General features: G+C 45.6%; 2 protein-coding genes and 1 long non-coding RNA gene across 6 annotated transcripts in view; 2 read left to right on the forward strand and 1 right to left on the reverse strand.

Moving 5' to 3' along the window:
• Positions 1-11,596, reverse strand: part of LOC132978421 (CYFIP-related Rac1 interactor B-like) — an 18,690-nt gene extending 7,094 nt beyond the window's left edge. Inside the window, exons 1-5 of one of the 4 annotated variants that reach the window (XM_061043639.1) lie at positions 11,433-11,596; positions 6,939-7,012; positions 6,599-6,720; positions 2,992-3,097; positions 2,025-2,161 (exon numbers count right to left, since the gene is read on the reverse strand). In XM_061043639.1, the coding sequence (XP_060899622.1) occupies positions 2,025-2,161; positions 2,992-3,097; positions 6,599-6,720; positions 6,939-7,011 (438 nt within the window). In that variant the 5' untranslated portion in view covers position 7,012; positions 11,433-11,596. Of the gene's footprint in view, positions 1-2,024; positions 2,162-2,991; positions 3,098-6,534; positions 6,544-6,598; positions 6,721-6,938; positions 7,013-7,796; positions 8,268-11,025; positions 11,243-11,432 lie in introns of those variants that run through there. The other 3 variants (XM_061043640.1, XM_061043641.1, XM_061043642.1) reach the window with 3 other exon arrangements.
• On the forward strand, positions 1,476-1,881 carry LOC132978437 (uncharacterized). Its single transcript, XR_009673913.1, has 3 exons — positions 1,476-1,565; positions 1,635-1,787; positions 1,821-1,881. It is a non-coding gene; the product is annotated as an uncharacterized LOC132978437 (long non-coding RNA).
• Positions 11,597-13,172: 1,576 nt separating the features above from the next.
• On the forward strand, positions 13,173-27,078 carry LOC132978424 (prohibitin-2-like). Its single transcript, XM_061043648.1, has 10 exons — positions 13,173-13,296; positions 14,158-14,287; positions 15,211-15,295; positions 15,855-15,934; positions 17,418-17,602; positions 17,690-17,819; positions 18,013-18,116; positions 21,985-22,062; positions 25,926-26,002; positions 26,483-27,078. Exons 1-10 carry the CDS (start codon positions 13,276-13,278, stop codon positions 26,496-26,498), a joined length of 906 nt encoding a protein of 301 aa, XP_060899631.1. The 5' UTR covers positions 13,173-13,275; the 3' UTR covers positions 26,499-27,078.
• Positions 27,079-27,753: the final 675 nt, after the last annotated feature.

Below are 27,753 nucleotides of genomic sequence, written 5' to 3' on the forward strand. Positions count from 1 at the left end.
GAGGAGGGACAAAGAGAGGAAGGAGATGAGGAGGAGGGACAAAGTGTTGAAGGAGATGAGGAGGAGGGACAAAGAGATGAAGGAGATGAGGAGGAGGGACAAAGAGATGAAGGAGATGAGGAGGAGGGACAAAGTGTTGAAGGAGATGAGGAGGAGGGACTAAGAGATGAAGGAGGTGAGGAGGAGGGACAAAGTGATGAAGGAAATGAGGAGGATGGACAAATAGAGGAAGGAGGTGAGGAGGAGGGACAAAGAGAGGAAGGAGGTGAGGAGGAGGGACAAAGAGATGAAGGAGATGAGGAGGAGGGACAAAGTGATGAAGGAGATGAGGAGGAGGGACAAAGAGATGAAGGAGATGAGGAGGAGGGACAAAGAGATGAAGGAGGTGAGGAGGAGGGACAAATAGAGGAAGGAGGTGAGGAGGAGGGACAAAGTGTTGAAGGAGGTGAGGAGGAGGGACAAAGAGATGAAGGAGGTGAGGAGGAGGGACAAAGAGATGAAGGAGATGAGGAGGAGGGACAAAGAGATGAAGGAGGAGGGACAAAGACATGAAGGAGGTGAGGAGGAGGGACAAAGAGATGAAGGAGATGAGGAGGAGGGACAAAGAGAGGAAGGAGGTGAGGAGGAGGGACAAAGAGATGAAGGAGATGAGGAGGAGGGACAAAGAGAGGAAGGAGGTGAGGAGGAGGGACAAAGTGTTGAAGGAGATGAGGAGGAGGGACAAAGAGATGAAGGAGATGAGGAGGAGGGACAAAGTGATGAAGGAAATGAGGAGGAGGGACAAAGTGATGAAGGAAGTGAGGAGGAGGGACAAAGAGATGAAGGAGATGAGGAGGAGGGACAAAGAGATGAAGGAGGTGAGGAGGAGGGACAAAGTGAGGAAGGAGATGAGGAGGAGGGACAAAGACATGAAGGAGATGAGGAGGAGGGACAAAGAGATGAAGGAGATGAGGAGGAGGGACAAAGTGTTGAAGGAGATGAGGAGGAGGGACAAAGAGATGAAGGAGGTGAGGAGGAGGGACAAAGAGATGAAGGAGATGAGGAGGAGGGACAAAGAGATGAAGGAGATGAGGAGGAGGGACAAAGTGTTGAAGGAGATGAGGAGGAGGGACAAAGAGATGAAGGAGATGAGGAGGAGGGACAAAGAGATGAAGGAGATGAGGAGGAGGGACAAAGAGATGAAGGAGATGAGGAGGAGGGACAAAGTGTTGAAGGAGATGAGGAGGAGGGACAAAGAGATGAAGGAGGTGAGGAGGAGGGACAAAGAGATGAAGGAGGTGAGGAGGAGGGACAAAGTGTTGAAGGAGGTGAGGAGGAGGGACAAAGAGATGAAGGAGGTGAGGGGGAGGGACAAAGAGATGAAGGAGATGAGGAGGAGGGACAAAGAGATGAAGGAGGTGAGGAGGAGGGACAAAGTGTTGAAGGAGATGAGGAGGAGGGACAAAGTGATGAAGGAGGTGAGGAGGAGGGACAAAGAGATGAAGGAGGTGAGGAGGAGGGACAAAGTGATGAAGGAGATGAGGAGGAGGGACAAAGTGATGAAGGAGGTGAGGAGGAGGGACAAAGTGATGAAGGAGGTGAGGAGGAGGGACAAAGACATGAAGGAGGTGAGGAGGAGGGACAAAGTGAGGAAGGAGATGAGGAGGAGGGACAAAGTGAGGAAGGAGGTGAGGAGGAGGGACAAAGAGATGAAGGAGGTGAGGAGGAGGGACAAAGTGAGGAAGGAGATGAGGAGGAGGGACAAAGTGATGAAGGAGGTGAGGAGGAGGGGCAAAGTGATGAAGGAGGTGAGGAGGAGGAGGGACAAAGAGAGGAAGGAGGTGAGGAGGAGGGACAAAGTGATGAAGGAGGTGAGGAGGAGGGACAAAGAGATGAGGAGGAGGGACAAAGACATGAAGGAGGTGAGGAGGAGGGACAAAGACATGAAGGAGGTGAGGAGGAGGGACAAAGACATGAAGGAGATGAGGAGGAGGGGCAAAGTGATGAAGGAGATGAGGAGATGAGGAGGAGGATCAGGAGCAGACCTTGAGTTCGTCGAAGCGCAGCGTGAAGTGCATGATGTGGGCAAACTGTCGAGCCAGAGCCTGTTTCTGCTCCAGGTGCTGAGTGGGAGTCGAGGCGGCGCTGGTGAGGATGACCAGGAGACGCCGCAGACTGGACTCTGATGGGAGGGGGGGAGACAAGGAGGAGACAAGGAGGAGACAGAAGAGGACACAGAGGGGGAGACAAGGAGGAGACAAGGAGGAGACAAGGAGGAGAGAAGGAGGAGACAGAAGAGGACACAGAGGGGGAGACAAGGAGGAGACAAGGAGGAGACAAGGAGGAGACAGAAGAGGACACAGAGGGGGAGACAAGGAGGAGACAAGGAGGAGACAAGGAGGAGACAGAAGAGGACACAGAGGGGGAGACAAGGAGGAGACAAGGAGGAGACAAGGAGGAGACAAGGAGGAGAGAAGGAGGAGACAGAAGAGGACACAGAGGGGGAGACAAGGAGGAGACAAGGAGGAGACAAGGAGGAGACAGAAGAGGACACAGAGGGGGAGACAAGGAGGAGACAAGGAGGAGACAAGGAGGAGACAGAAGAGGACACAGAGGGGGAGACAAGGAGGAGACAAGGAGGAGACAAGGAGGAGAGAAGGAGGAGACAGAAGAGGACACAGAGGGGGAGACAAGGAGGAGACAAGGAGGAGACAGAAGAGGACACAGAGGGGGAGACAAGGAGGAGACAAGGAGGAGACAAGGAGGAGACAGAAGAGGACACAGAGGGGGAGACAAGGAGGAGACAAGGAGGAGACAGAAGAGGACACAGAGGGGGACAGGTGAGTTCTTCTCCATTTGAAACATGAAACAAACACTGATAACATTCACTGAAATGATCTCCACAGGTCGTGCTCCCTCTAGTGGCTGCAGGAGGAACTACAGCCACAACATGAAGGTGTCTGAAATCTGATTTTTAAAAGGCCATCCTGATGGTGGTTACAGGTTTCTTACCGAGTTTCTGAGAGAACTCGTAGAAGCTTTTGAGTTTGCCGACCAGAGGAACCACAGCAGACCAGGCCTTCTCCTGAACCCCCTCCACACCTGGACTCTGGATGGCCTACACACACACACACACACACACACACACACACACACACACACACACACACACACACACACACACACACACACACACACACACACACACAGACAGACACAACTCTTGATATGTACAACTCATCACACTGGAAGATGAAGTTGTGTAGGGGAAGAAGGAAGCATCAAAATGAATGACTGGGGGGGGGGGAGCATGAGAGACAGGGGGGTTAGGGGGGGACTCAGGGGGGGGGGCATGAGAGACAGGGGGGTTAGGGGGGACTCAGGGGGGGGCATGAGAGACAGGGGGGGTTAGGGGGGGACTCAAGGGGGGGCATGAGAGACAGGGGGGGTTAGGGGGCGACTCACGGGGGGCAGCATGAACAGACAAAACTCCAATTTATACCTCAGTATCCACAAAGATACTCTATGGGTGGTGTTACCTGTCCTCTATGTTACCTGTCCTCTTTCCTACCTGTCCTCTATGTTACCTGTCCTCTTTCCTACCTGTCCTCTATGTTACCTGTCCTCTATGTTACCTGTCCTCTTTCCCACCTGTCCTCTATGTTACCTGTCCTCTATGTTACCTGTCCTCTTTCCTACCTGTTCTCTATGTTACCTGTCCTCTTTCCCACCTGTCCTCTATGTTACCTGTCCTCTTTCCTACCTGTCCTCTATGTTACCTGTCCTCTTTCCTACCTGTCCTCTATGTTACCTGTCCTCTATGTTACCTGTCCTCTTTCCCACCTGTCCTCTATGTTACCTGTCCTCTATGTTACCTGTCCTCTTTCCTACCTGTCCTCTATGTTACCTGTCCTCTTTCCTACCTGTCCTCTATGTTACCTGTCCTCTTTCCCACCTTTCCTCTTTCCTACCTGTCCTCTTTCCCACCTGTCCTCTTTCCTACCTGTCCTCTTTCCCACCTGTCCTCTTTCCTACCTTTTCTCTTTCCTACCTGTCCTCTTTCCCACCTTTCCTCTTTCTTACCTGTCCTCTTTCCTACCTTTCCTCTTTCCCACCTTTCCTCTTTCCTACCTGTCCTCTTTCCTACCTGTCCTCTTTCCCACCTTTCCTCTTTCCTACCTGTCCTCTTTCCTACCTGTCCTCTTTCCCACCTTTCCTCCCTGTCCTCTTTCCCACCTTTCCTCTTTCCTACCTGTCCTCTTTCCCACCTGTCCTCTATGTTACCTGTCCTCTTTCCTACCTGTCCTCTATGTTACCTGTCCTCTTTCCTACCTGTCCTCTATGTTACCTGTCCTCTATGTTACCTGTCCTCTTTCCCACCTGTCCTCTATGTTACCTGTCCTCTATGTTACCTGTCCTCTTTCCTACCTGTCCTCTATGTTACCTGTCCTCTTTCCTACCTGTCCTCTATGTTACCTGTCCTCTTTCCCACCTTTCCTCTTTCCTACCTGTCCTCTTTCCCACCTGTCCTCTTTCCTACCTGTCCTCTTTCCCACCTGTCCTCTTTCCTACCTTTTCTCTTTCCTACCTGTCCTCTATGTTACCTGTCCTCTTTCCTACCTGTCCTCTATGTTACCTGTCCTCTTTCCTACCTGTCCTCTATGTTACCTGTCCTCTTTCCCACCTTTCCTCTTTCCTACCTGTCCTCTTTCCCACCTGTCCTCTTTCCTACCTGTCCTCTTTCCCACCTGTCCTCTTTCCTACCTTTTCTCTTTCCTACCTGTCCTCTTTCCCACCTTTCCTCTTTCTTACCTGTCCTCTTTCCTACCTTTCCTCTTTCCCACCTTTCCTCTTTCCTACCTGTCCTCTTTCCTACCTGTCCTCTTTCCCACCTTTCCTCTTTCCTACCTGTCCTCTTTCCTACCTGTCCTCTTTCCCACCTTTCCTCCCTGTCCTCTTTCCCACCTTTCCTCTTTCCTACCTGTCCTCTTTCCCACCTGTCCTCTATGTTACCTGTCCTCTTTCCTACCTGTCCTCTATGTTACCTGTCCTCTTTCCTACCTGTCCTCTATGTTACCTGTCCTCTATGTTACCTGTCCTCTTTCCCACCTGTCCTCTATGTTACCTGTCCTCTATGTTACCTGTCCTCTTTCCTACCTGTCCTCTATGTTACCTGTCCTCTTTCCTACCTGTCCTCTATGTTACCTGTCCTCTTTCCCACCTTTCCTCTTTCCTACCTGTCCTCTTTCCCACCTGTCCTCTTTCCTACCTGTCCTCTTTCCCACCTGTCCTCTTTCCTACCTTTTCTCTTTCCTACCTGTCCTCTTTCCCACCTTTCCTCTTTCTTACCTGTCCTCTTTCCTACCTTTCCTCTTTCCCACCTTTCCTCTTTCCTACCTGTCCTCTTTCCTACCTGTCCTCTTTCCCACCTTTCCTCTTTCCTACCTGTCCTCTTTCCTACCTGTCCTCTTTCCCACCTTTCCTCCCTGTCCTCTTTCCCACCTTTCCTCTTTCCTACCTGTCCTCTTTCCCACCTTTCCTCCCTGTCCTCATTCCTACTTGTCCTCTTTCCCACCTTTCCTCTTTCCTACCTGTCCTCTTTCCTACCTGTCCTCTTTCCTACCTTTCCTCTTTCCCACCTTTCCTCTTTCCTACCTTTCCTCTTTCCTACCTGTCCTCTTTCCCACCTTTCCTCTTTCTTACCTGTCCTCTTTCCTACCTGTCCTCTTTCCCACCTTTCCTCTTTCCTACCTGTCCTCTTTCCCACCTTTCCTCTTTCCTACCTGTCCTCTTTCCCACCTTTCCTCCCTGTCCTCATTCCTACCTGTCCTCTTTCCCACCTTTCCTCTTTCCTACCTGTCCTCTTTCCCACCTGTCCTCTTTCCCACCTTTCCTCTTTCCTACCTGTCCTCTTTCCCACCTTTCCTCCCTGTCCTCATTCCTACTTGTCCTCTTTCCCACCTTTCCTCTTTCCTACCTGTCCTCTTTCCTACCTGTCCTCTTTCCTACCTTTCCTCTTTCCCACCTTTCCTCTTTCCTACCTTTCCTCTTTCCTACCTGTCCTCTTTCCCACCTTTCCTCTTTCTTACCTGTCCTCTTTCCTACCTGTCCTCTTTCCCACCTTTCCTCTTTCCTACCTGTCCTCTTTCCCACCTTTCCTCTTTCCTACCTGTCCTCTTTCCCACCTTTCCTCCCTGTCCTCATTCCTACCTGTCCTCTTTCCCACCTTTCCTCTTTCCTACCTGTCCTCTTTCCCACCTGTCCTCTTTCCCACCTTTCCTCTTTCCTACCTGTCCTCTTTCCCACCTTTCCTCCCTGTCCTCATTCCTACCTGTCCTCTTTCCCACCTTTCCTCTTTCCTACCTGTCCTCTTTCCTACCTGTCCTCTTTCCCACCTTTCCTCTTTCTTACCTGTCCTCTTTCCTACCTGTCCTCTTTCCCACCTTTCCTCTTTCCTACCTTTCCTCTTTCCCACCGTTCCTCTTTCTTACCTGTCCTCTTTCCTACCTGTCCTCTTTCCCACCTGTCCTCTTTCCTACCTGTCCTCTATGTTACCTGTCTGATTTCCTACCTGTCCTCTTTCCCACCTGTCCTCTTTCCCACCTGTCCTCTATGTTACCTGTCTGATTTCCTCTCCTGCTCCTCTGTAAGACTGCAGGTCTTCCAGGATGACCCGAGACTCCGTCAGCACCTGGTTCACCTCCTCCCACACCTCCGTCTCCGACTGCGAGGGCTGAGCGTCTGCAGAGACACACACACACACACACACACACACACACACACACACACACACACACACACACACACACACACACACACACACACACACACAGACACACACACACACACACACACACACAATCTCCCTGTTACTTTAGATTCAAAACGTCTTCCAGGTGTGTGTGAGTGTGTGTGTCAGTGTGTGTGTGTGTGTGTGTGTGTGTGTGTGTGTGTCTTACTCTCAAAATCCAGAAAGAAGTTTCCACCATTGTTGTCGATGTCTCTGGTTAACACCTTGATCAGGTTCCCCATCCTGACAGAACACAAAGTTTGAGACAGAGACAGTGAGGACACGACCAACTCTAACCGACTCCCCCTTTAAGTTTGCAGAACACAGGAGCTGCTAGTTGCCATGGTAGCAACTTGTCAATCAACAGTAGCCCCGCCCTCACTCCTCCGCTGTGTCCTGGTCTCTCGGACTCTTAATGGGACCATCATTTACTAAATGAACATCACGCTGTGTTGAAGAAGACTTGAAACTCCAGATTGAGACCGTGGACTCATGAGGAAACCAGCACAGTTGCCCCCTGCTGGCCATTTGACAGAATGCAGGTTTTGGTCACTTCTGCATCGACTCCACTTTTCATCCAGGAGGCTGCATCTATTTCCCCTCCAGAGTCTGTGGCTCTGAATGACTCAGTCTTTGTTTTGAACTCTCAAAATAACACAAAATCGGAAAAACCTACATCAGACTTCATCGCTGCTAGTGGATTTGTGCAATGATACAAATGACCACGAACAGTCAGACACACCCAGGAGGCGTGTTAAGACCAGGCGTGATGAACCGGGTCACGGTTTCTCTGAAGGCTCCAGACTTTGCCCAGGTGGTGAACAAACCTGCTGCTGAAGGTCCAGCTGATATATATCCTCAGTGAGACAATCCCCCTGACAGCGGGGGCGTTTAAATGTACCCACTCTCACACCCGTCTCAAAGCACCAACAACGAGCAACGCAGCAGAGGAAAGAGTGTGGAAGTGATGCAAAGACCAAACAACAAAACAAGCTGTTGAGGATTCTGCCTGAACAAAGATACTCACTGAACAGGTCGAGTGAAAAGTGGATTCTCAGAGTCTCATTTTCTGCAGATAATCTCCTCAGAGCGAAACGCTTGTTCCTGCAGACGCAGCTCTGTCAAGGCGGTGAGCACAGAAGTCTCGTTACGAGCAGTGAAAAAAGAGGAAGTCGAGTCTGAAAGTTGGGCCTAAATTTAAAACAGAGGAAGTGAAGCAGACTGTGCACAGATCAGGTAAAGACACCAAGAGAGCAGCGGCAGAGCAGTTCAATGTAACCAACGTCGGGTTTATTCTGAGCTTCGAGTCTTTATCAGCAGAAAACCACTGAGCATCTTAACCTTTAGCAAACGCCGCCTCGAATTCGATTCACACGAGAAATACGCAGTCTGTTACCGGGACGGTTATTTGTCACGTTATTTAGTCTTTGAATGGAGGGGAAACATTTAACAGTCCGTCCTCAGCGTGTCAGACATGAGGTCGTAAAAATGTTTGACACTTTTCAAAACCACAATCACAAAAAGTACCCGACTACTTCATAACACCGGTGTGTAGGAGAGGAATGAATCCTTCACAAACTGCTGAGCCAGCGGAGGAGCGCAGCGCCGTGTGTGTGTGCATGTCTGACTGTGTGTGTATGTGGAGCTGTGCCGTATTTCCAAAACGCTGAAACTCAATGTGACCTCACAGACTGGGACACTAATATTACACCGTCACAGAATCAATATGAATGACGGCTGATCTTGGTTACGGCACTTGAGTTCTAAATTTCTGTGACCCCCCCCCCTAGCATCCCTGAGCGACCCCCCCAGGGTGTCGGGACCCCCACTTTGAAAAAAAACATTGCTCTAAATGGAATATGTGTGTAGCGTACAAAACAAACAAACAAAAAGGCAGCAGTAGACCAGCAACCCCTGTGTTCTACAGATTTGATTGGAGCGATTTTAAGAAGAAGGTCGATCTCTGGAGGGATCCTCTCTGACATGTTTTAAACTTCAATTTCATTCTAGTCAAATTCAAACAATATCAAAACCAGTTCTGATCGCACGACTACAAAAACTACAGGTCCCAACAACTGCCTGCAAACTCCTGCAAACTGTCTGAATGGCACAAACACATCACTCTATGATTTGATTCTGAATCTATTAGTACATTTTAGACTCGTCTAAACACCTGTCTAATGAAATAGATTTAGTTTTCTTTTAAAGGTCACATATCCTCCTCCTCCTCTTCTTCTTCAGTGTAAAGAAGTCTCAGAGCTCCTCAAAACATGTGTGTGAAGTTTCTTGTTCTAAATCCACTCTGATCCTGTATTTGATCATGTCTATAAACCCCTCTATTTCAGCCCTGCTCTGGAAGGACTTGGGTGTCTCGGTCTTTCTCTCTCCATGTCCTATTGTTTACGGTGAGAAGGCAGACTCAGAGGGCAGAACAAACACCTAGCTGTGGGAGTGTCACCCACCTGGGGGAGGGGCTACTGCCCTTTGTGATGTCATGAAGGGAAAATCTCCAAACGGCCTGTTTGAGCACACATTTTCTGAAAAGTGGAGCAGGGAGAAGACGGAGAGGATGGACTTTTCTCATGATTGGGGGGTTTGTAGACGGACTAGAGACACATGTTAGAGTTAGAGGAACATGGAGAAGAGGATTTTACAGAATATGTGACCTTTAAAGATTCTGTACATGTCAATAATGTCAATCTTTAAATGAACAGAGATGTCATCGACCAACACGGCCGTGAAACTTCCACTTCTTTTACTTTCATTTCTTAAATGAGCCTCTCGTAAATGTTTTTATTCCCCTCGTGTTGCAGAGGTAGAAGATTATTTACGGACATTAAAGTACAGACAAATCGTCAACAACTCCTCAGGATGAACTGCTCTCTTCCTCAGTGTTTTGAATATCCAAAGAATGTGACTTTATTCTACATGAATAGATGTAAGCACATTTTAACAGCCAAGTTCCTCAATTTGGAGCCGCTTTTAGCAAAAGGACGTTACAGCATGTGGCTTTCTGAGAAAACAGACGAGGTGTTGAGAAGAATTCTCAAGTCAGGAATAAAAATAGAAACAGCAGAAGAAGAAGTTTGTAGCACTTTGAGAACAAAGTCATTAAAGCTGCTTTCACACATGCACCTCACAGCGGGAGACTCTCCCTGTCAGACAGGAGGGGGCCTTGTGCCTGGTGATAATACTGAAGTAAACACCAATTAGGACAGGGCAGGTCTTGAAAAGTGCTGGAGCACAAAATTAATCTGAGAATTAAAAGTCCAATCAGTGAGATCACCACATGGTGACCTGTGTGAGCATGGACTCTAGAGAGGAGGGGGGGGGGGGGGGGGACAGCTCTCTATGATGTTTAGAATTTAGACTGCAGTACACATTTTAAACACTAGGGGTCAGAGTTACATACTGCTCCTTTAAATAAATTAAATTTGTGTTACGCTCTGATAACTATTTCTAATGGTCAGGCTGTCAGCATTAACTAGTTCATTGTGATTAATCTCCTGTTTGTCCCTTCAGGCTCTCCGTAGATACTCGTCCTCAGTGTCTCCCTGTAGTCTCAGTGATGTAAAAGAAGAACACTGCTGCATCTTTGAATGTCTCATTTCACTTTAACAAACTCTCAGACAGTAATATCCACCTGATGACATCACACATTGACCTTATGACATCACACATTGACCTTATGACATCACACATTGACCTTATGACATCACACATTGACCTTTGTTACCGTTCCTTTGAGCTGTTTGACATCACTTTGGCATCCCTAACAACTTCCTGTTTCTGTGCTTAACTTCCTGTCCTAACCTTCCATCTACCAGAAGGGCCTTACTGTATTTCAAAATAAAAGCACACAGCAGGTAAAGTACTCTCGGCTTAAGGCAGCACAACATTTCAAAATAAAAGCCTCACAATTTTTGCTTTTAAATGGGAAATTTGGGGATTTCAAACGTGTGATTAAAATGTGATTGAGTTATTGAGTTTCAGCGATTAAAACTTGTAATCGTTTGTCAGCCTTATTTTTTATACATCTTAAAGGTTGTCTTTTTAGGATTTTAAGAGAGAAGAAAGAGTTCAGAATCTATTCAAGCAGTTTTCCTTTTCATGTGACAGTTAAGATTGTTAGAAACAAATCAAAACAAACACTTTAGACCCATAAGGAACCTTCAGGCTCTGAATACTTGCAGTGTAATGATCGCTGCAGGCTACACAATGCTGCAGCTCGTTACTGTCGAGGTGTCGTCACATACCTTCAGGAAAGCTCCGCGATGTGGACGACTCAATGAACTGATCTCAGAGCAGAACTACAACCCGAACTTTGACCTCTCGACGCGTCACTTCTGTGTGCTCATAACGTGAATAAAAAGCAGAATAAAAAGTTGTTGTTTCCTGGTGAGTTTGCAGAAGCAGCAGCAGCAGCTTTCTGCAGGACCTGACATGTCTGATTTGAGATCCACCCAGAGAGAGGACCCATCTCCCCCCCCCCCCCCCCCCATACACACACACACACACACACACACACACACACACACACACACACACACACACACACACACACACACACACACACACACACACACACACACACCCGCCCCGCTCTGCTGATCCAAAACACCCCCCTCTGAATCCCCCCCCCCACCTCTCTCCCGCTCCTCACCTTCACCGATAACCGATGGATACGTGCGGGTCGACAGTGCGTGTCCGGGCTCCGGTGTGTGTCCGCGGCGGTGGTCCAGGTGTCCCGGCGGTACGCCTCCTCTACATACTGAGTAAGTGTGAACCCGGAAAACAGCCGCTCTGCGCTCCGTTAACTATAAAAGGAGTGATTTCCTCAGGAGGAACTGAGCGCTCAGCCAATCACAGAGCGCAGAGCGCAGAGCGCAGAGGCTGCGACTGCAACCTGACCGTCGGCCGATGGAGGCAACCTGAACTGAGGGGCAACTCCAGCTGAGAGAGAGGAACGATATTAAAGTATTCAAGTGTGGAAGCCCAGAGATGCCAACACAAAAAATAAGGTTCTAATTTGAATCCAAATAGTTTTAAAGTTAGTTTTTTTTATACTTTTATAGTCTGCTCAGAGTGTTTTAAAGAAACACAGTCACCTTTATTTTTATTATCTTTTGGGCCATTTTGCCTAAAAGCCCGGCACGCACTAAACGATTTTTAAAACCTTTGTAAATGTGAGAGACCGCACTTAAGGATAGGACAGCTGAAGAGATACAGGGGAGGAGAGAGCAGGGATCTTTGTGAAAGTTTGTGAATCCTCAGGGTACTGGTCTGGGGCCCCAAGATGTTGCCTGCCTTGCCTCTGATTGTGGTCTCCTGGTGGGTCTCCAGGGGGGTTCTTGGGGGGGGGGGGGGGGGGGGTCATGGAAACTTGTAGGGAAGAGGAGGGAGACTGAGCTAAATATTGTTCTACATAATATTTTAATCTGTCTTCTTAGATGTTGATCGCTGCATATCCAAACTTGTGTTCTTTTTCTACGACAATATTTCAATGTTACCCGTTAAGACTCAACAAAAACGACATTTTGAGAGTCATGAATAATTGACGAGGGAGAAATTGTAAGAAGGTGATAGAGGAGCTGAACCCATTTTGACTTTCTGCTGCATTAAAACAGAATATAAATAAACCTTCTTTAATAAATTGTTCTCATGGATCAACTGCAGGATTTATTTGAAACTGGTACATTTAAATTATAACCAAAGTCAGACTCTAGAAGTTTCTCATGGACGATGAAGAAGAAGTTTTTAAAATGTGAGAACTTTTCATATTACCAGATTTCTTTTGTAAAATTACGACTGACGTTGGGGTGAAGCTAACCCTCATAACGGGATGAAAGAGAACTGATAGTGTAATCTAATTAAAAACAAATTAAGTGCTTTTGACTGGTGAATAAATCGAGTAACAGAGGCGCTGCTTGTCAACAGGCAAGGCTGGCAAGTGCTTGGGGGCCCCAGGCCAGTAAGGGGCGCTGACAAACTTTAAACCACAGCAGTAGCACAAAATGTGCAAATTTTGAAACGACAGTAGGAAACCTCCCTAAGGGGGCCCCATCTGACAGAACTCGCTCTCCGTTGAAAACCTTTGTCAATAAAAGTGATTTAAGGAAAATGAAGAGGACATATCCGTCTGGGATTTAAAGAAAGAAAGAGAGAAAGAGGAGTAAGCGTGGGGACACGATGCTGATGAATGCTGGTTGGAGGGGCCCCCAATGAATTTTTGCCGAGGGCCCCAACAGACTCTAGAATCACCACTGCGTGTGAGTGTGTTATATGTGAGTTTATGTTTGTGAAGTGTTTTCCTATTTAAAATAAAAGTGCTAGTTAATGGAAGAAGCATCATTTTACGCGGGTTTCCTGAACAGAAAAAGTCACTTCGCTTTACCTCGGTGATATCCTACATTTCCCATGGTGCCCCGCGCACACGGAAGTGCGTCATCACGCGTGACCTTGGTTTTCTTCTTCACCTGGATATCTAGCAGACGGAGAGGACAAGCATGGCGAATAAAGAGCCCGGTGTAAGTGTATTTCTGCACTTTAACTCATTTTGAAAATGCGTTTCTGTGACATTTCCGCGTGCTGCTGTTTCCCGCTCTTTGCTCTCCAGTTTGTTATAACAGGGTTTACACGTGAGTCAGGTAATGATGTAAGGTGACAGTTAACGTTCATGTCAATAAAGTTGTGATCAGAAACATGAAAGTCAAATAAACTGAGACACTAAACATGAAGGTTTCCTCAAGTTAAAGTCAAACAAACGGCCTTGCAGATGAGTTAAGAGTTTGCTTGTTGCAGGGAGCCCAGTGTCCGTCTGAAAATGCCTCAGATGTATATTCCCTCGCCGATCAGCACATCTAATCTCTTTTAAAATGAATTGTTTCAACTTGAAAAGACAATTATAGACTCTTCTCTTCAATTCGGCATACATCTAAAGTTACTTCACTCAGCTCAGCTTCTTCAATTCACGTTAGTTATGCGGAGAGTCGCGTCTGAATCACGTATGTAATACTAACGGTTGACGTACAGACCTATGCGCAAAAAAGAAGGGAAATGTTGATATTTTATTAAAACTACTTCAGTTATGCGGGATGTTTGTCAACCGAATTGTAAATAAGTCACAAAGACTTGAAGCCAGATATCAGTTGTGTATTACTATGTGATTAATTAGCATAAGCGCTTATAAACTATTAAATTGTGTTTTTTTAGAATGAAGTTTGGCTGGATCTGCACACATATGGTATATTTATTTGGTAGCTGAATGCAGACTTGGCTGAGTTGCAGGGAGACGTCAGTGGATGTTGTGTGCATGGTTACTGTCACGTCATGTCTGTGTTATAACCATTTAAGAGGCATGACTTCAGAGTGGTTCGTGTGTGTTTCAGGGTTTTCTGCAGCAGCTGCGGCAGATCGCAGGCAGGATGTCATCAGGACCTCGGGGAGCAGGTCTGGGTCTCAAACTGCTGCTCGGTGCAGGAGCTCTGGCTTACGGCGTGAAGGAGGCGACATACACAGGTAGAGTTCAAACACTGTGAACATCCAGCATCACCTGACCCGGCCTCAGGTGAGCGTGGAAACTTCAGGGTGGCGACGCTGTTCTGGTCCACGGGATAGGCGGGGCACGGGCGAGTAAATGGGATGAGGGATGTCATCATCGAGCGCTTATCCTTTCATTAGAGCGCATGTACCTTGTGTTTATTTCAATTGCGTTTCCTGGTCACCTAACCCGCTCTTGAGGTGACCGCAGACTGACCAATCAGGGCGGTTAATCTGAGGGCGGAGCTTTTGGGGGGGGGGGGGGGTCAAGAGTGCTCAGACTACACGCTTTAACAACTCACAGGTCGCAGTTCCACAACAGCGCCTTTATAAAGTTCAGTGGTCATTACTGTAACCCGCGTTTGGGATTTACAGCGATGTGGAACGCCAAGAGGCACGGCGTGTGAGCGCACAGCGGGAGCTCCACATACACACACACACACGCTGAGTCATGCACACACACACACACACACACACACACTGCGCAGCTCGACCTCGTTGAGTCTGACGTGTCCTGCATTGGCCAGGCTACATGACAACAGTAACCATCATCAAGACCCCGTGTCCAACAAGCGAACGTTAGCGGCAGATGTTTGATATATATAAAAAGTAACGGAGCAGCGCAGGTCATACAGCGAGCGTTATCAACAGACTGTTGTCATGGAGACAGGACGGACGTGCAGCGTTTTTCTTCTCAGAGCACAAACGCTTCATGCAAACACTCCCGTCTGCACAGCCAGCGCTTTACTGCTCCAGAAAAAAACTCTAGATGGACACGGGGCCTAAAACGACACACTGATAGCAGTTAGCTTAAAGTTAGCTTAGCTAGTAGCTTAGCATAAAGAAAAACAGGACAACAAGCCGCGGTTGCTGACGTGAACATGTTTGTGTGTCTCCCTCAGTTGAAGGAGGACAGAGAGCGATCATCTTTAACAGGATCGGGGGCATGCAGATGGACACGGTGCTGGCGGAGGGACTCCACTTCAGGTACGACGCCGCACGCTTCACAAACACCTGAGGTGACCGTCTAAACATCACACCGAGACCTGACAACACATCGACAGCACCACAGAAGAAGGATGGGAACAATACCAACATGAAGCATCGTGAAAACACAGCTCTCAAAACTGGTGCTGTGAACGACGCACGGCCGTGACAGTCGGTGCACGAGGCCGCTATAAAGGCGAGCGCTGCGGTCAGAGATCAGAAATGGTGCTCAGTGTGTTGAAAAACTTCAAACATGTCATGAAGTAGACAAAGACGAGTTTGGTATTAAGAAGAAGAAGAAGAAGAGCTCAGGAAGTGAACTGGCACCTCTGCAGCTACCAGACCTATATTTCCAGATTTTGTCTTCACCGGGATTTGAACTCAGTCCCCACAGACTGAGCCACTGCTCATCCGTGTTTCCACAGCTCATCTTTAAGCAGGGGCGTCTTTAAAACACTGAGGACACTTTAAAGTTTAAACTTCAGATTCGTTCTCATCACAGACCCCCCCCCCCAGTTAGAGTCTGAGTGTGTTTGTTTGTTTGTTTGTTGTTTTTCAGGATACCCTGGTTCCAGTACCCCATCATCTACGACATCAGAGCCAGACCCCGAAAGATCTCCTCTCTCACTGGAAGCAAAGGTCAGAAAACCCCCGAGACTCAAAACTTCAAAACCTGCAGGAGAAACATTTTTAACCCTCATTCTACAATTCTACAATTCACTTAGCAGACTCTTTTATCCAAAGCGACGTACATCAGAGAGTAAGAACAACACAAGCAAGGATCTAGAAAAAAGGGAACAATGTGAGTAAGAGCAAACGATCAGCTTTGAGTCTGATTGGACACACAGGTGCTGACAGGAAGTGACCAGAGGCAAAGCACAACATTGAGGGCAGTTCTTGAGAGCTCTAATCAGTATAGAAACCATCTTATAAGTCGTCGTTATCAAACAAAAACCATCGTCACTACCATCATCATCATCAATAATATGGAGACCATCATCATTAAGTTAGTAGGTATTCATGAAAGAGCTGGGTCTTTAGCTTTTTCTTAAAGGTGCAGAGGGACTCTGCAGATCACATGGAGTTTGGAAGTTCATTCCACCACCGGGGGGCGACAGAGGAGAAGAGTCTAGTCAGAGACTTAGGACCCTGTTGTGAAGGTTGGATCAGACGCCTTTCATTGGCAGAGTGTAGTGGGGGGGGGGGGGGGAGTGTAGACCTGGATCAGAGAGTTAAAGTAAGGAGGAGACGTTTTTGTCGCTGTCATGCATGATTATGGACATTTCTGTCCATTTGGTAAAATGTTTGTTTACGACCCTCTGAAGTCACTAAGGACAAAAAATGTCCACTTCCAAAAAACTGATATAAAAATAGAACAGACTGATATTTTTTTTCTACTTTTTTCTGCATAAATCTCTTAAACAACTTCAGCCCAGCTCAAAACTACCAAACATTCAATAATTTTTAGGAATTTAACCCTTTAAATGCCAGTTTGATTACTTGATGTCACTGTTGTTATTTATGAAGAAAAAAACACAAAAATGAGTTATTTTCCATAAAACAAATATTTGGTGGCTGGGGATTTTTTTTAAATCAGTCTTGGATATGTCAAAGATTATCCAAAATATTGACTTTGATGCATTGTTAGTTTTTGTGTAGCATCAGATTTAAAGTGTAGTTCCCTGTTTGGACATTGGAGGGCGAAAATGTCCAATTTACAAAAACTGCTATAAAAGTAGAACAGATTGATATTTTTTTTTTTTTTTTTTTTTTTGCATAAATCTCTTAAACAACTCCAGCCCTGCTCAAAACTATCAAATATTGAATAATTATCAGGAATTTAACCCTTTAAATGCCTGAATCATGTAATCAAACTGGCATTTAAAGGTCATATCGAGTTTGTCCACCAGAGGGCGCTGACGAGTTGTAAAAACCTTCCAGACTCTCCATACAAGCATCACTCCTAAGCTCTGATTGGATGTTGTCGTTGTTGACCTCCGTGAGGTCCAGGATCGGTCGGAGTGTGTCAGGTCGTGTGTTTCTCAGAACGCCACCCCGTCCTCTGACCACGCCCAGCAGCTGTAAACAGATGTCTCGTTTGTGTCTCCGGTTTTCCTCTCAGATCTTCAGATGGTCAGCATCGCTCTGAGGGTTCTGTCCCGTCCGCTGGCCTCCAACCTGCCCGTCCTTTACCAGACGCTGGGGCAGGACTACGACGAGCGCGTGCTGCCGTCCATCGCCAACGAGGTGCTGAAGAGCGTGGTGGCCAAGTTCAACGCCTCGCAGCTGATCACGCAGCGAGCTCAGGTAACAAACGACGGCGGTTCTAAAATCTAATCGTTCAGACCGATTTGTCGCCGTCGTCTTCCACGTCCTGCGTTTCCCACCCCGCAGGTGTCGCTGCTGATCCGCAGAGAGCTCTTTGAGCGAGCCAAAGACTTCAACATCATCCTGGACGACGTGGCCATCACCGAGCTGAGCTTCAGCCGAGAGTACACGGCCGCCGTGGAGGCCAAACAAGTCGGTGAGTACGGCGGAGAGGAGACTTGCTGGATTCTGACCTTCTGCAGGGCGCAATCCAGCACGCCATCACGCCTTACGGAGGGCACACTCACACTGTACCGTGCACAAACATGTGATCTTTATTCTGAACTTTAGTTAGTTTGTGTGAAGCTAAAGGTCAAAGGTTAATCCCACTCTCTGTTGTTCCTCTCCAGCCCAGCAGGAGGCGCAGCGAGCTCAGTTCTACGTGGAGAAGGCCAAACAGGACCAGAGACATAAAATCATCCAGGCTGAGGGAGAAGCTGAGGCGGCCAAGATGGTAAGAGGACGTTTTAATCAAGTACCTCTTCAATCTGTCAGTAGTCAGTACCTACTATCTGTGCTGTATACTGTTTAGTACCTACTATCTGCTGTATACTGTTTAGTACCTACTATCTGCTGTATACTGTTTAGTACGTACTATCTGTGCTGTATACTGTTTAGTATCTACTATCTGCTGTATACTGTTTAGTATCTACTATCTGCTGTATACTGTTTAGTACCTACTATCTGCTGTATACTGTTTAGTACCTACTATCTGTGCTGTATACTGTTTAGTACGTACTATCTGTGCTGTATACTGTTTAGTACGTACTATCTGCTGTATACTGTTTAGTACGTACTATCTGCTGTTTACTGTTTAGTACCTACTATCTGCTGTATACTGTTTAGTACGTACTATCTGCTGTATACTGTTTAGTACGTACTATCTGTGCTGTATACTGTTTAGTACGTACTATCTGCTGTATACTGTTTAGTACGTACTATCTGCTGTATACTGTTTAGTACGTACTATCTGTGCTGTATACTGTTTAGTACGTACTATCTGCTGTATACTGTTTAGTACGTACTATCTGCTGTATACTGTTTAGTACGTACTATCTGCTGTATCCTGTTTAGTACCTACTATCTGCTGTATACTGTTTAGTACGTACTATCTGTGCTGTATACTGTTTAGTACGTACTATCTGTGCTGTATACTGTTTAGTACGTACTATCTGTGCTGTATACTGTTTAGTACGTACTATCTGCTGTATACTGTTTAGTACGTACTATCTGTGCTGTATACTGTTTAGTACGTACTATCTGCTGTATACTGTTTAGTACCTACTATCTGCTGTATACTGTTTAGTACCTACTATCTGCTGTATACTGTTTAGTATCTACTATCTGCTGTATACTGTTTAGTACGTACTATCTGTGCTGTATACTGTTTAGTACCTACTATCTGCTGTATACTGTTTAGTACGTACTATCTGTGCTGTATACTGTTTAGTACGTACTATCTGCTGTATACTGTTTAGTACGTACTATCTGCTGTATACTGTTTAGTATCTACTATCTGCTGTATACTGTTTAGTACGTACTATCTGTGCTGTATACTGTTTAGTACCTACTATCTGCTGTATACTGTTTAGTACGTACTATCTGTGCTGTATACTGTTTAGTACGTACTATCTGCTGTATACTGTTTAGTACGTACTATCTGCTGTATACTGTTTAGTACCTACTATCTGCTGTATACTGTTTAGTACGTACTATCTGTGCTGTATACTGTTTAGTACGTACTATCTGTGCTGTATACTGTTTAGTACCTACTATCTGCTGTATACTGTTTAGTACGTACTATCTGCTGTATACTGTTTAGTACCTACTATCTGCTGTATACTGTTTAGTACGTACTATCTGTGCTGTATACTGTTTAGTACCTACTATCTGCTGTATACTGTTTAGTACCTACTGTTCAGTAGGCAGATATTTGTTCCTACTTCGTCTGATTCATTCAGTATGGAAGTGACATCATTTACGTTACCCGAACCGGCCGCATTCACCCGTTTTTTTATTGTTTTGTTTATCTTTATTCAAGAAGAGTAATGCTCATATACAGTCAGGTAAACAAAAAACAATATCACAATGTAAATCAAGTAAAAGATTAAATAACTAAATAACATACAGTACATAAAGAACAAATGAAAGACAGTAATATACAGAATATAAAATAAACCAATAAAGACACATTTAAATAGTGAAATCATTATTTAAATAGAGGGGGAAAGGTTTTATAATAATGCAGATATTTCTTATATTTTCTGTTGTTAATTAAAAGTAGTGATTTCAGACGGGACTTTAACTCTAGATAAAAAATGATTAAATTAATCCACGCTCGTTTGTTTTGATTTGGAGGTGGACGTGAAGTGACGATTTACGTTTAATTTCGCACAGCATTGTGGGTAAAATACAATTCATTTCTTGAAAGCACGCATCCGATCCATACTGCATGAAACCCGGAAGTTAGTATCCATACTGAAATGTTCAGTATACTGAGGTGGACCCAAAAAATGACCACTGAATGACCACGAGAGTTCAGTATACTGAAACTCCTACTGAAAAGAACTGACTACTGAACTGTGGCTAATCGGGAAGGGCCACTATCTCTCTCTCTCTCTCTCTATCGCTCTCTCTCGACCACTACTGATCGTTATTCTTCATTACAATCGATGACCTTCCTTTACCGTTAGAGGTTAATCTCAACATGCGTCTGATTTAAAATGTTTTTGGCTCTAAACGTAAAAAAAAAAAAAGTCTTGAGTTTGTTCATCCTGTAATGTCTGCAACATAATCCACGCTGGATCAAAGTGTTTCCTCTCCTAAAGAGAGCAGAGCCACAGCTCGGTAACTTCAGGGTGTCATTCACAGTGAAGCCCACCAGGGGGCGCCACATGAGCATGAATCAAACAGAGACATCAAGAGGAACCCTGAGGCTTCATGAGGTCATAAATATCTCTTTGAATCAGTTTGATTCTCTCAACATGTTCAATCTTTTTGAAATTCTCTGATTGAACGTTTTAAAAAGGTCAAAACAGACAGACAGGAAGTGACATCATCCTTACAGAATAAATACGAGGACAGGCTACTGCAGCAGTTAGGACGCTCCCTCCATGTACAGAGGTCGTAGTGGGTTTGAATCCGGCCCCCCACTCTCTCCTCTGAGCGCTTCCTGTCTCTCTCCAGCTGTCCCGCTCTCTGCGCTGTAGACAGTGTGCAGGTGTTTCCATTTTTCATAATTAAAACAGAAAAGTTCCTGAGACTTGTATTTTTGATGCTGTGATATTTCAAACGTTTTTCTGAATCTTTAGATTTGAACTAGAATCTGTCAGAGTTTATAACTCCACACGAAGGAAACGGCGTTGAGAGCAGCCAGAGTGTCCTCGGGGCGTCTCTGTCTGAACAGAAGGTTTACATGTCTGTGATGAACTCGAGCAGAAAGATCACTTAAGGAAGCTAAACGGCGCCCGATGCAGCCGGGACGCCTGGCGAACATGCACGGTGACGACATGTAAAGACGCGGGGGGGCCTGCAGCTCATTCCAGGCTCATTCCAGGCTCATTCCAGGCTCATTCCAGGCTCATTCCAGTGCAGGCCGTGACAGCTGCTGCAGGAAACGACAAAATGTTTTTACTACGAGAGAGAGATGACATGTTGAGAAAAGGAACCACAGGTCGGATTCGAACCCGGTCCGCCCGCTTGGAGGACTACAGACATCTACACATGGGGGGCTGAGCTACCAGCAACTCGCAGACTCTCTTCATCCAGAGATTAAAAAAGTAAAATAAGTCTGATCACTCACTCTCTCAGAGATGGACAACTTAGTTTAGCTAGTTTGTTAGCTTCATGCTAAAACTTAGGCGGCGTGCGTAGTGGCGTGCGTTGAGCCTGTTGTGTTTTTAGATGTGAGTCGGTCATTAAAGTGATTTATTAGAATCTAATGAAGCTTTTAAAAACGCCATCGTCCCTCTGTCCCGAGGTGAACCCTCCTCGGCCTCGGCCTTCTCTGAAGAAACACTTAAACAAACACTTCATGAAAGTATGTGTTAATTAATCTCTCCGCCTGTCAACAAGCGTGAGAATATTAAAGCTGAGCGGCGGCGGCGCCACGCCCGCAGCTTTGATGGCGAGGACCGGCTCAGCCTGCTGCCTCGGGTCACGCTCGCTTAGCGCTTTGTTTCAGTTTGTAACAATAATCTCCTGCAGACACACTAACAGTTTAAATGTGTGTGTGTGTGTGTGTGTGTGTGTGTGTGTGTGTGTGTGTGTGTGTGTGTGTGTGTGTGTGTGTGTGTGTGTGTGTGTGTGTGTGTGTGTGTCAGCTGGGCGAGGCTGTGACGAAGAATCCAGGCTACCTGAAACTCAGGAAGATCCGGGCGGCGCAGAACATCGCCAAGACGGTAAAAAAAACACCTTCACCTGTAACTCTCTCTCTCTCTCTGCACAGCTTCACTTCTTCTTCTGCAGTTTCCAAAACAATCCCAACGTGCGTAAAGCGTCACAACATCACGCTCCACCTTGCTGGATGCCTCCCCCCCATTCCCCCCCCGCTGGACTGCGGTCACACTGCTCCAGGACTAACCAGGCCTCAGCACGGTGACCTCTTGTACATAACGTCTTCATACCACACATCAATCAATCAATCAATCATTAAGTTTTTATTTGTATAGCGTCAACTCATAACAAGTGTTATCTCGAGACACTTACAAGAAGCAGGTAAAAGACCTTACTCATTGTTATGTTACATAAAGCAGGTAAAAGACCTTACTCATTGTTATGTTATATAAAGCAGGTAAAAGACCTTACTTATTGTTATGTTACAAAAAGCAGGTAAAAGACCTTACTCATTGTTATGTTACACAAAGCAGGTAAAAGACCTTACTCATTGTTATGTTACATAAAGCAGGTAAAAGACCTTACTCATTGTTATGTTATATAAAGCAGGTAAAAGACCTTACTCATTGTTATGTTACATAAAGCAGGTAAAAGACCTTACTCATTGTTATGTTACAAAAAGCAGGTAAAAGACCTTACTCATTGTTATGTTACAAAAAGCAGGTAAAAGACCTTATTCATTGTTATGTTACAAAAAGCAGGTAAAAGACCTTACTCATTGTTATGTTACATAAAGCAGGTAAAAGACCTTACTCATTGTTATGTTACATAAAGCAGGTAAAAGACCTTACTCATTGTTATGTTACATAAAGCAGGTAAAAGACCTTACTCATTGTTATGTTACATAAAGCAGGTAAAAGACCTTACTCATTGTTATGTTACATAAAGCAGGTAAAAGACCTTACTCATTGTTATGTTACATAAAGCAGGTAAAAGACCTTACTCATTGTTATGTTACATAAAGCAGGTAAAAGACCTTACTCATTGTTATGTTACATAAAGCAGGTAAAAGACCTTACTCATTGTTATGTTACAAAAAGCAGGTAAAAGACCTTACTCATTGTTATGTTACATAAAGCAGGTAAAAGACCTTACTCATTGTTATGTTACATAAAGCAGGTAAAAGACCTTACTCATTGTTATGTTACATAAAGCAGGTAAAAGACCTTACTCATTGTTATGTTACAAAAAGCAGGTAAAAGACCTTACTCATTGTTATGTTACATAAAGCAGGTAAAAGACCTTACTCATTGTTATGTTACATAAAGCAGGTAAAAGACCTTACTCATTGTTATGTTATATAAAGCAGGTAAAAGACCTTACTTATTGTTATGTTACATAAAGCAGGTAAAAGACCTTACTCATTGTTATGTTACTAAAAGCAGGTAAAAGACCTTACTCATTGTTATGTTATATAAAGCAGGTAAAAGACCTTACTCATTGTTATGTTACATAAAGCAGGTAAAAGACCTTACTCATTGTTATGTTACAAAAAGCAGGTAAAAGACCTTACTCATTGTTATGTTATATAAAGCAGGTAAAAGACCTTACTCATTGTTATGTTACATAAAGCAGGTAAAAGACCTTACTTATTGTTATGTTACATAAAGCAGGTAAAAGACCTTACTCATTGTTATGTTACAAAAAGCAGGTAAAAGACCTTACTCATTGTTATGTTACATAAAGCAGGTAAAAGACCTTACTCATTGTTATGTTACATAAAGCAGGTAAAAGACCTTACTTATTGTTATGTTACAAAAAGCAGGTAAAAGACCTTACTCATTGTTATGTTACAAAGATCTGGTCTATCCATCATGAGCACTTTAGCAAAGCAGCAAAAGAAAAATCTGCCTTATTAAAAGGCAGAAATCTTCGGCCGGATCCCCGGCTCATGACGAAACAGTCTTCACAGGTCTAGACTGCACCGGGCTTAGAAGGGGATAGGGGGAGAGATGGGATAAAATGCAGGAAGAGGGATAGAGAGCAAGGGGGTGGGGGGAGGCAAGCCGTCCATCAACAATCCAGTGGGGTGGGGGTTGTTCTGGCAGGCCGTCGACCGACGATCTTGAGGAGCCTAGGAGAGCTCAAGAGCTCCCAGGAAAGCAGGTGGTTAGTGGCTGAGATTTACAGATAGATACATGCAGTAATATGATGTACTGTATATGCAGAGAGAGAGAGAGAGAGAGAGAGAGAGAGAGAGGAGCTCAGGGTGCCAGTTCCCCCAGTAGTCTAAGCCTATAGCAGCATAACTAAGAGCTGGTCTACACCAGCACCAGCCCTAACTATAAGATTTATCAAAAAGGAAAGTTTTAAGTCTATTCTTAAAAATACAGACTGTGTCTGCCTCCCGGACCCCGGCTGGAAGGCAGTTCCAGAGGAGAGGAGCCCGATAACTGAAGGCTTTACCCCCCATAGTACACTTGGAGACTGTAGGTACCACTAGTAGGCCCGATAACTGAAGGCTTTACCCCCCATAGTACACTTGGAGACTGTAGGTACCACCAGCAGGCCTGCACTCCGGGACCGCAACGCTCTCGAGGGACAGTACAGCACTAGTAGCTCCTTCAGGTAAGATGGTGCCTGGCCATTTAGAGTTTTGTAGGTGAGAAGAAGGATCTTGAATTCTATTCTAGACTGTATAGGGAGCCAGTGCAGAGAAGCCAGGACAGGAGTGATATGGTTTGCTGAAACTCTCTGCTAACTCCTAAAAAGAGCAGAGCCACAGCTCGGTAACTTCAGGGTGTCATTCCCAGTGAAGCCCACCAGGGGGCGCCAGATGAGCATGAATCAAACAGAGACATCAAGAGGAACCCTGAGGCTTCATGAGGTCATAAATATCTCTTTGAATCAGTTTGATTCATGTGAAGCAGAAAGTTTCACTCAATTTAAAATCTTTATTAAATCCTCTGAACGTTATGAACAGGAAGTGATGTCATCAGATGTCAATGACGTGTAACTTTAAAGGTCCAATCAGTGAGATGTGTAGAAAGTGAGATGATGAAGTGACCTTACTATATAATCAGACATTAAGGAAAGAAGGTAGGCAGTTTTAAAACACCCCCCCCCCCCCCACACACACACACACACACACACCGTTTTGGACGCCCCTCGGTTTGTCAGATATGAGAGCAGTTATCAGGTCAAACCAACAGGTGTTGCAGCGATGGAAGCGGGCAAGTCCAAACCGCCTACTTTCTCTGGTCCAAACGAATCCAGATCATTCAGGATTCAGATCCAGAATCTAAAGTTAGAAGGAACAACAACTTCGAGTGGAAACACTTTGATTGTGTCGGGTCGGCCGGTTTCACCGCTGCCGGATGAAACGATCTGGACGAGTGATTTCCCAACTTTTAGCCACAAAGACCCGATAATACGACCCTGAAAGGATTCTGTCATGTTCCTTTAAATCCGATGTTTAGGTTTTGGAAACGTGTGAGCGCCAGCTGGTTATGACTAAAGATTTATTGAAGTGTGAGAGCAGCGAGTCTGAAGGACGTTTTCATATTGATTACAGCAGGAAGAGGTCGTGACCTCGCAGCAGAGGGTAACGCTCTCCCTCTTTAGCTCGCAGTCACGTCATCTGAGCCTGGCGGTGGCGTGTGTGTTTCCTGTACGCGGGCCTGCTCGCTCGCCGCGCTCTGAATCAGCTCAGTGTTGGAGCTCCGACAATGCTCCCATTGTGCTCGGCTGCAGAGAGCGAGCTGCGGGGAGCGGGCTGCTCGCTGAGGAACTTCCCACCTGTGTGTTCTCTCTCTCACTGTGTGTGTGTGTGTGTGTGTGTGTGTGTGTGTGTGTGTGTGTGTGTGTGTGTGTGTGTGTGTGTGTGTGTGTGTGTGTGTGTGTGTGTGTGTGTGTGTTTGACCTGCAGGTGGCGCAGTCCCAAAACAAAGTGTACCTGAGTGCTGACAGCCTGGTGCTCAACCTGCAGGACAGAGACAGCTTCAAGTAAGTGTGACCCCCGACCCCCCCCCCCCCCCTTTTTTTTTCACCTAGCTGTGTCAAACAGCGTTTCCTGCTTTTATTTTGAAGGCAGAAAAACTTTAAGTGTGGTGCTTTTATTTTGAAGGATGACAAACTGAAGTGTGGTGTTTTTATTTTAAAGGAGGACAAACTTCAAAATAAAATTACCACACTTCAGTTTGTCCACCTTCAAAATAAAAGCACCACACTTCAGTTTATCTACCTTCAAAATAAAGGCACTAGTTGTCAGATAGTTTAAAGGGGAAACTGAAGTTCACAGAGTAGAAAATAAAATAATTTAACGGATGCAGAGTGGACAGCCAGCGTGCGATCATGCGCTTTGTGATGCAGGAGCAGAAAAATGAAAGTGTCTCCTGTGTAGCCATCTTCACACTGACCACAGGAACACGATGATGATGACGATGATGTCACTAAATTAATTATATCTCTCCGTGTTTCTTTCAGTTTATCGCTGGACTAAGAAGACGGCCGCTCCGTCGTCAATCCCTCCCTCGCCCATCTCTACAGAAGAAAACGTGTTTGAACCTCGCTCACACTCCACCGTCGGTGAAGAACCAGACGAGAAGACCTGCAGACCAGCTCGACCGCCCAGCCGCTGTTTCTCTCCGGGCCTTCTCACAGCGGAGGAACAGAAACATTTCTATCCATGAAGGTTTTCTTTGGCTGCTCCACAAACCGCTTATTTATAGTATTTAAGTTAAACAGGAGGCTCCTTCAAAATAAAAGCACCACACTTCAGGGAGGCTCAGAGTGAAGAGTTCAGGAAGTGAAGCACCAGAACAACAGACGAGAGGGGATGTGAAATAATCAATGCTAACTTCTCTGGGAGTGTGTGTGCGACTCGTTAAGACACCCGCAGAGTGATGATGTCACTGGTACGACTCCTCCTCCTCTAAGTCTCCGAGCGTCTGAGCGTGCAGACAGATGACGCGTCAGACGGCCGTGTCTCTGATCACTGTCCTCACAAGTTGAATATGCAGATTGTTTTTCTTTATTTTTGTTTGTTAAATGTTTGAATAAAAGTCTGAAGCTCGAGGGAAGCCGTGTGCTGATCAGTTTAATCTTCTTGTTAGAGGCAGTAGTGTTTAGTACTCAACATTTTTGAAGGTCTCGGAATCAAAATCATTTTCATGAGGGAGAGAGAGAGAGCTAGTTTGTTAGCTTCATGCTAACGGCGTGGCGGTTAGCATCCTGATCACGTCTTCGTTTTAAGTTAGGAAACAACGTATTTAGCTTCATGACATCCAGTGAAGGAGATCGTTCCTCAAGTTGAAGGAGGGTGAGTACATTTCTTAGAGTCTCTTAGTGTTGTGGTACTCGAAAACGGTATCGGTGTCAAGACGGGTCTCGATCTCGTCTGGGAATCTAAAACATTTTTACTCGGACTCCGTATTTTAAATCAAGACCGCCACTGATCGGCTGATTAGAAGGAAAACGCCTCTTTCTAAAAGAACAAATCACTTGAGTTCATCAGTCTCGATCCCTAAAGGTCTTGGTCTTGTCTCGGTCTCGGAGCACTCTGGTTTCGGTTCCTGTGGTCTTCTTGACTTCAACACTAAAAGACAGTTCAGTGGAGAAGTTATAATTTGGTTTTTCTGTCGTTTTTTACTCTCAGTTAAAGTTGTTTGCATTTTCTGATATCACTTCCTTATTGACATTACACACTACGCACACTTCTCTTTCTGGACATCACTAGTTTATTTAGAAAGGTTCAG

Source organism: Labrus mixtus, chromosome 8, assembly GCF_963584025.1.
Source record: "Labrus mixtus chromosome 8, fLabMix1.1, whole genome shotgun sequence".
NCBI lineage: Eukaryota > Metazoa > Chordata > Actinopteri > Labriformes > Labridae > Labrus > Labrus mixtus.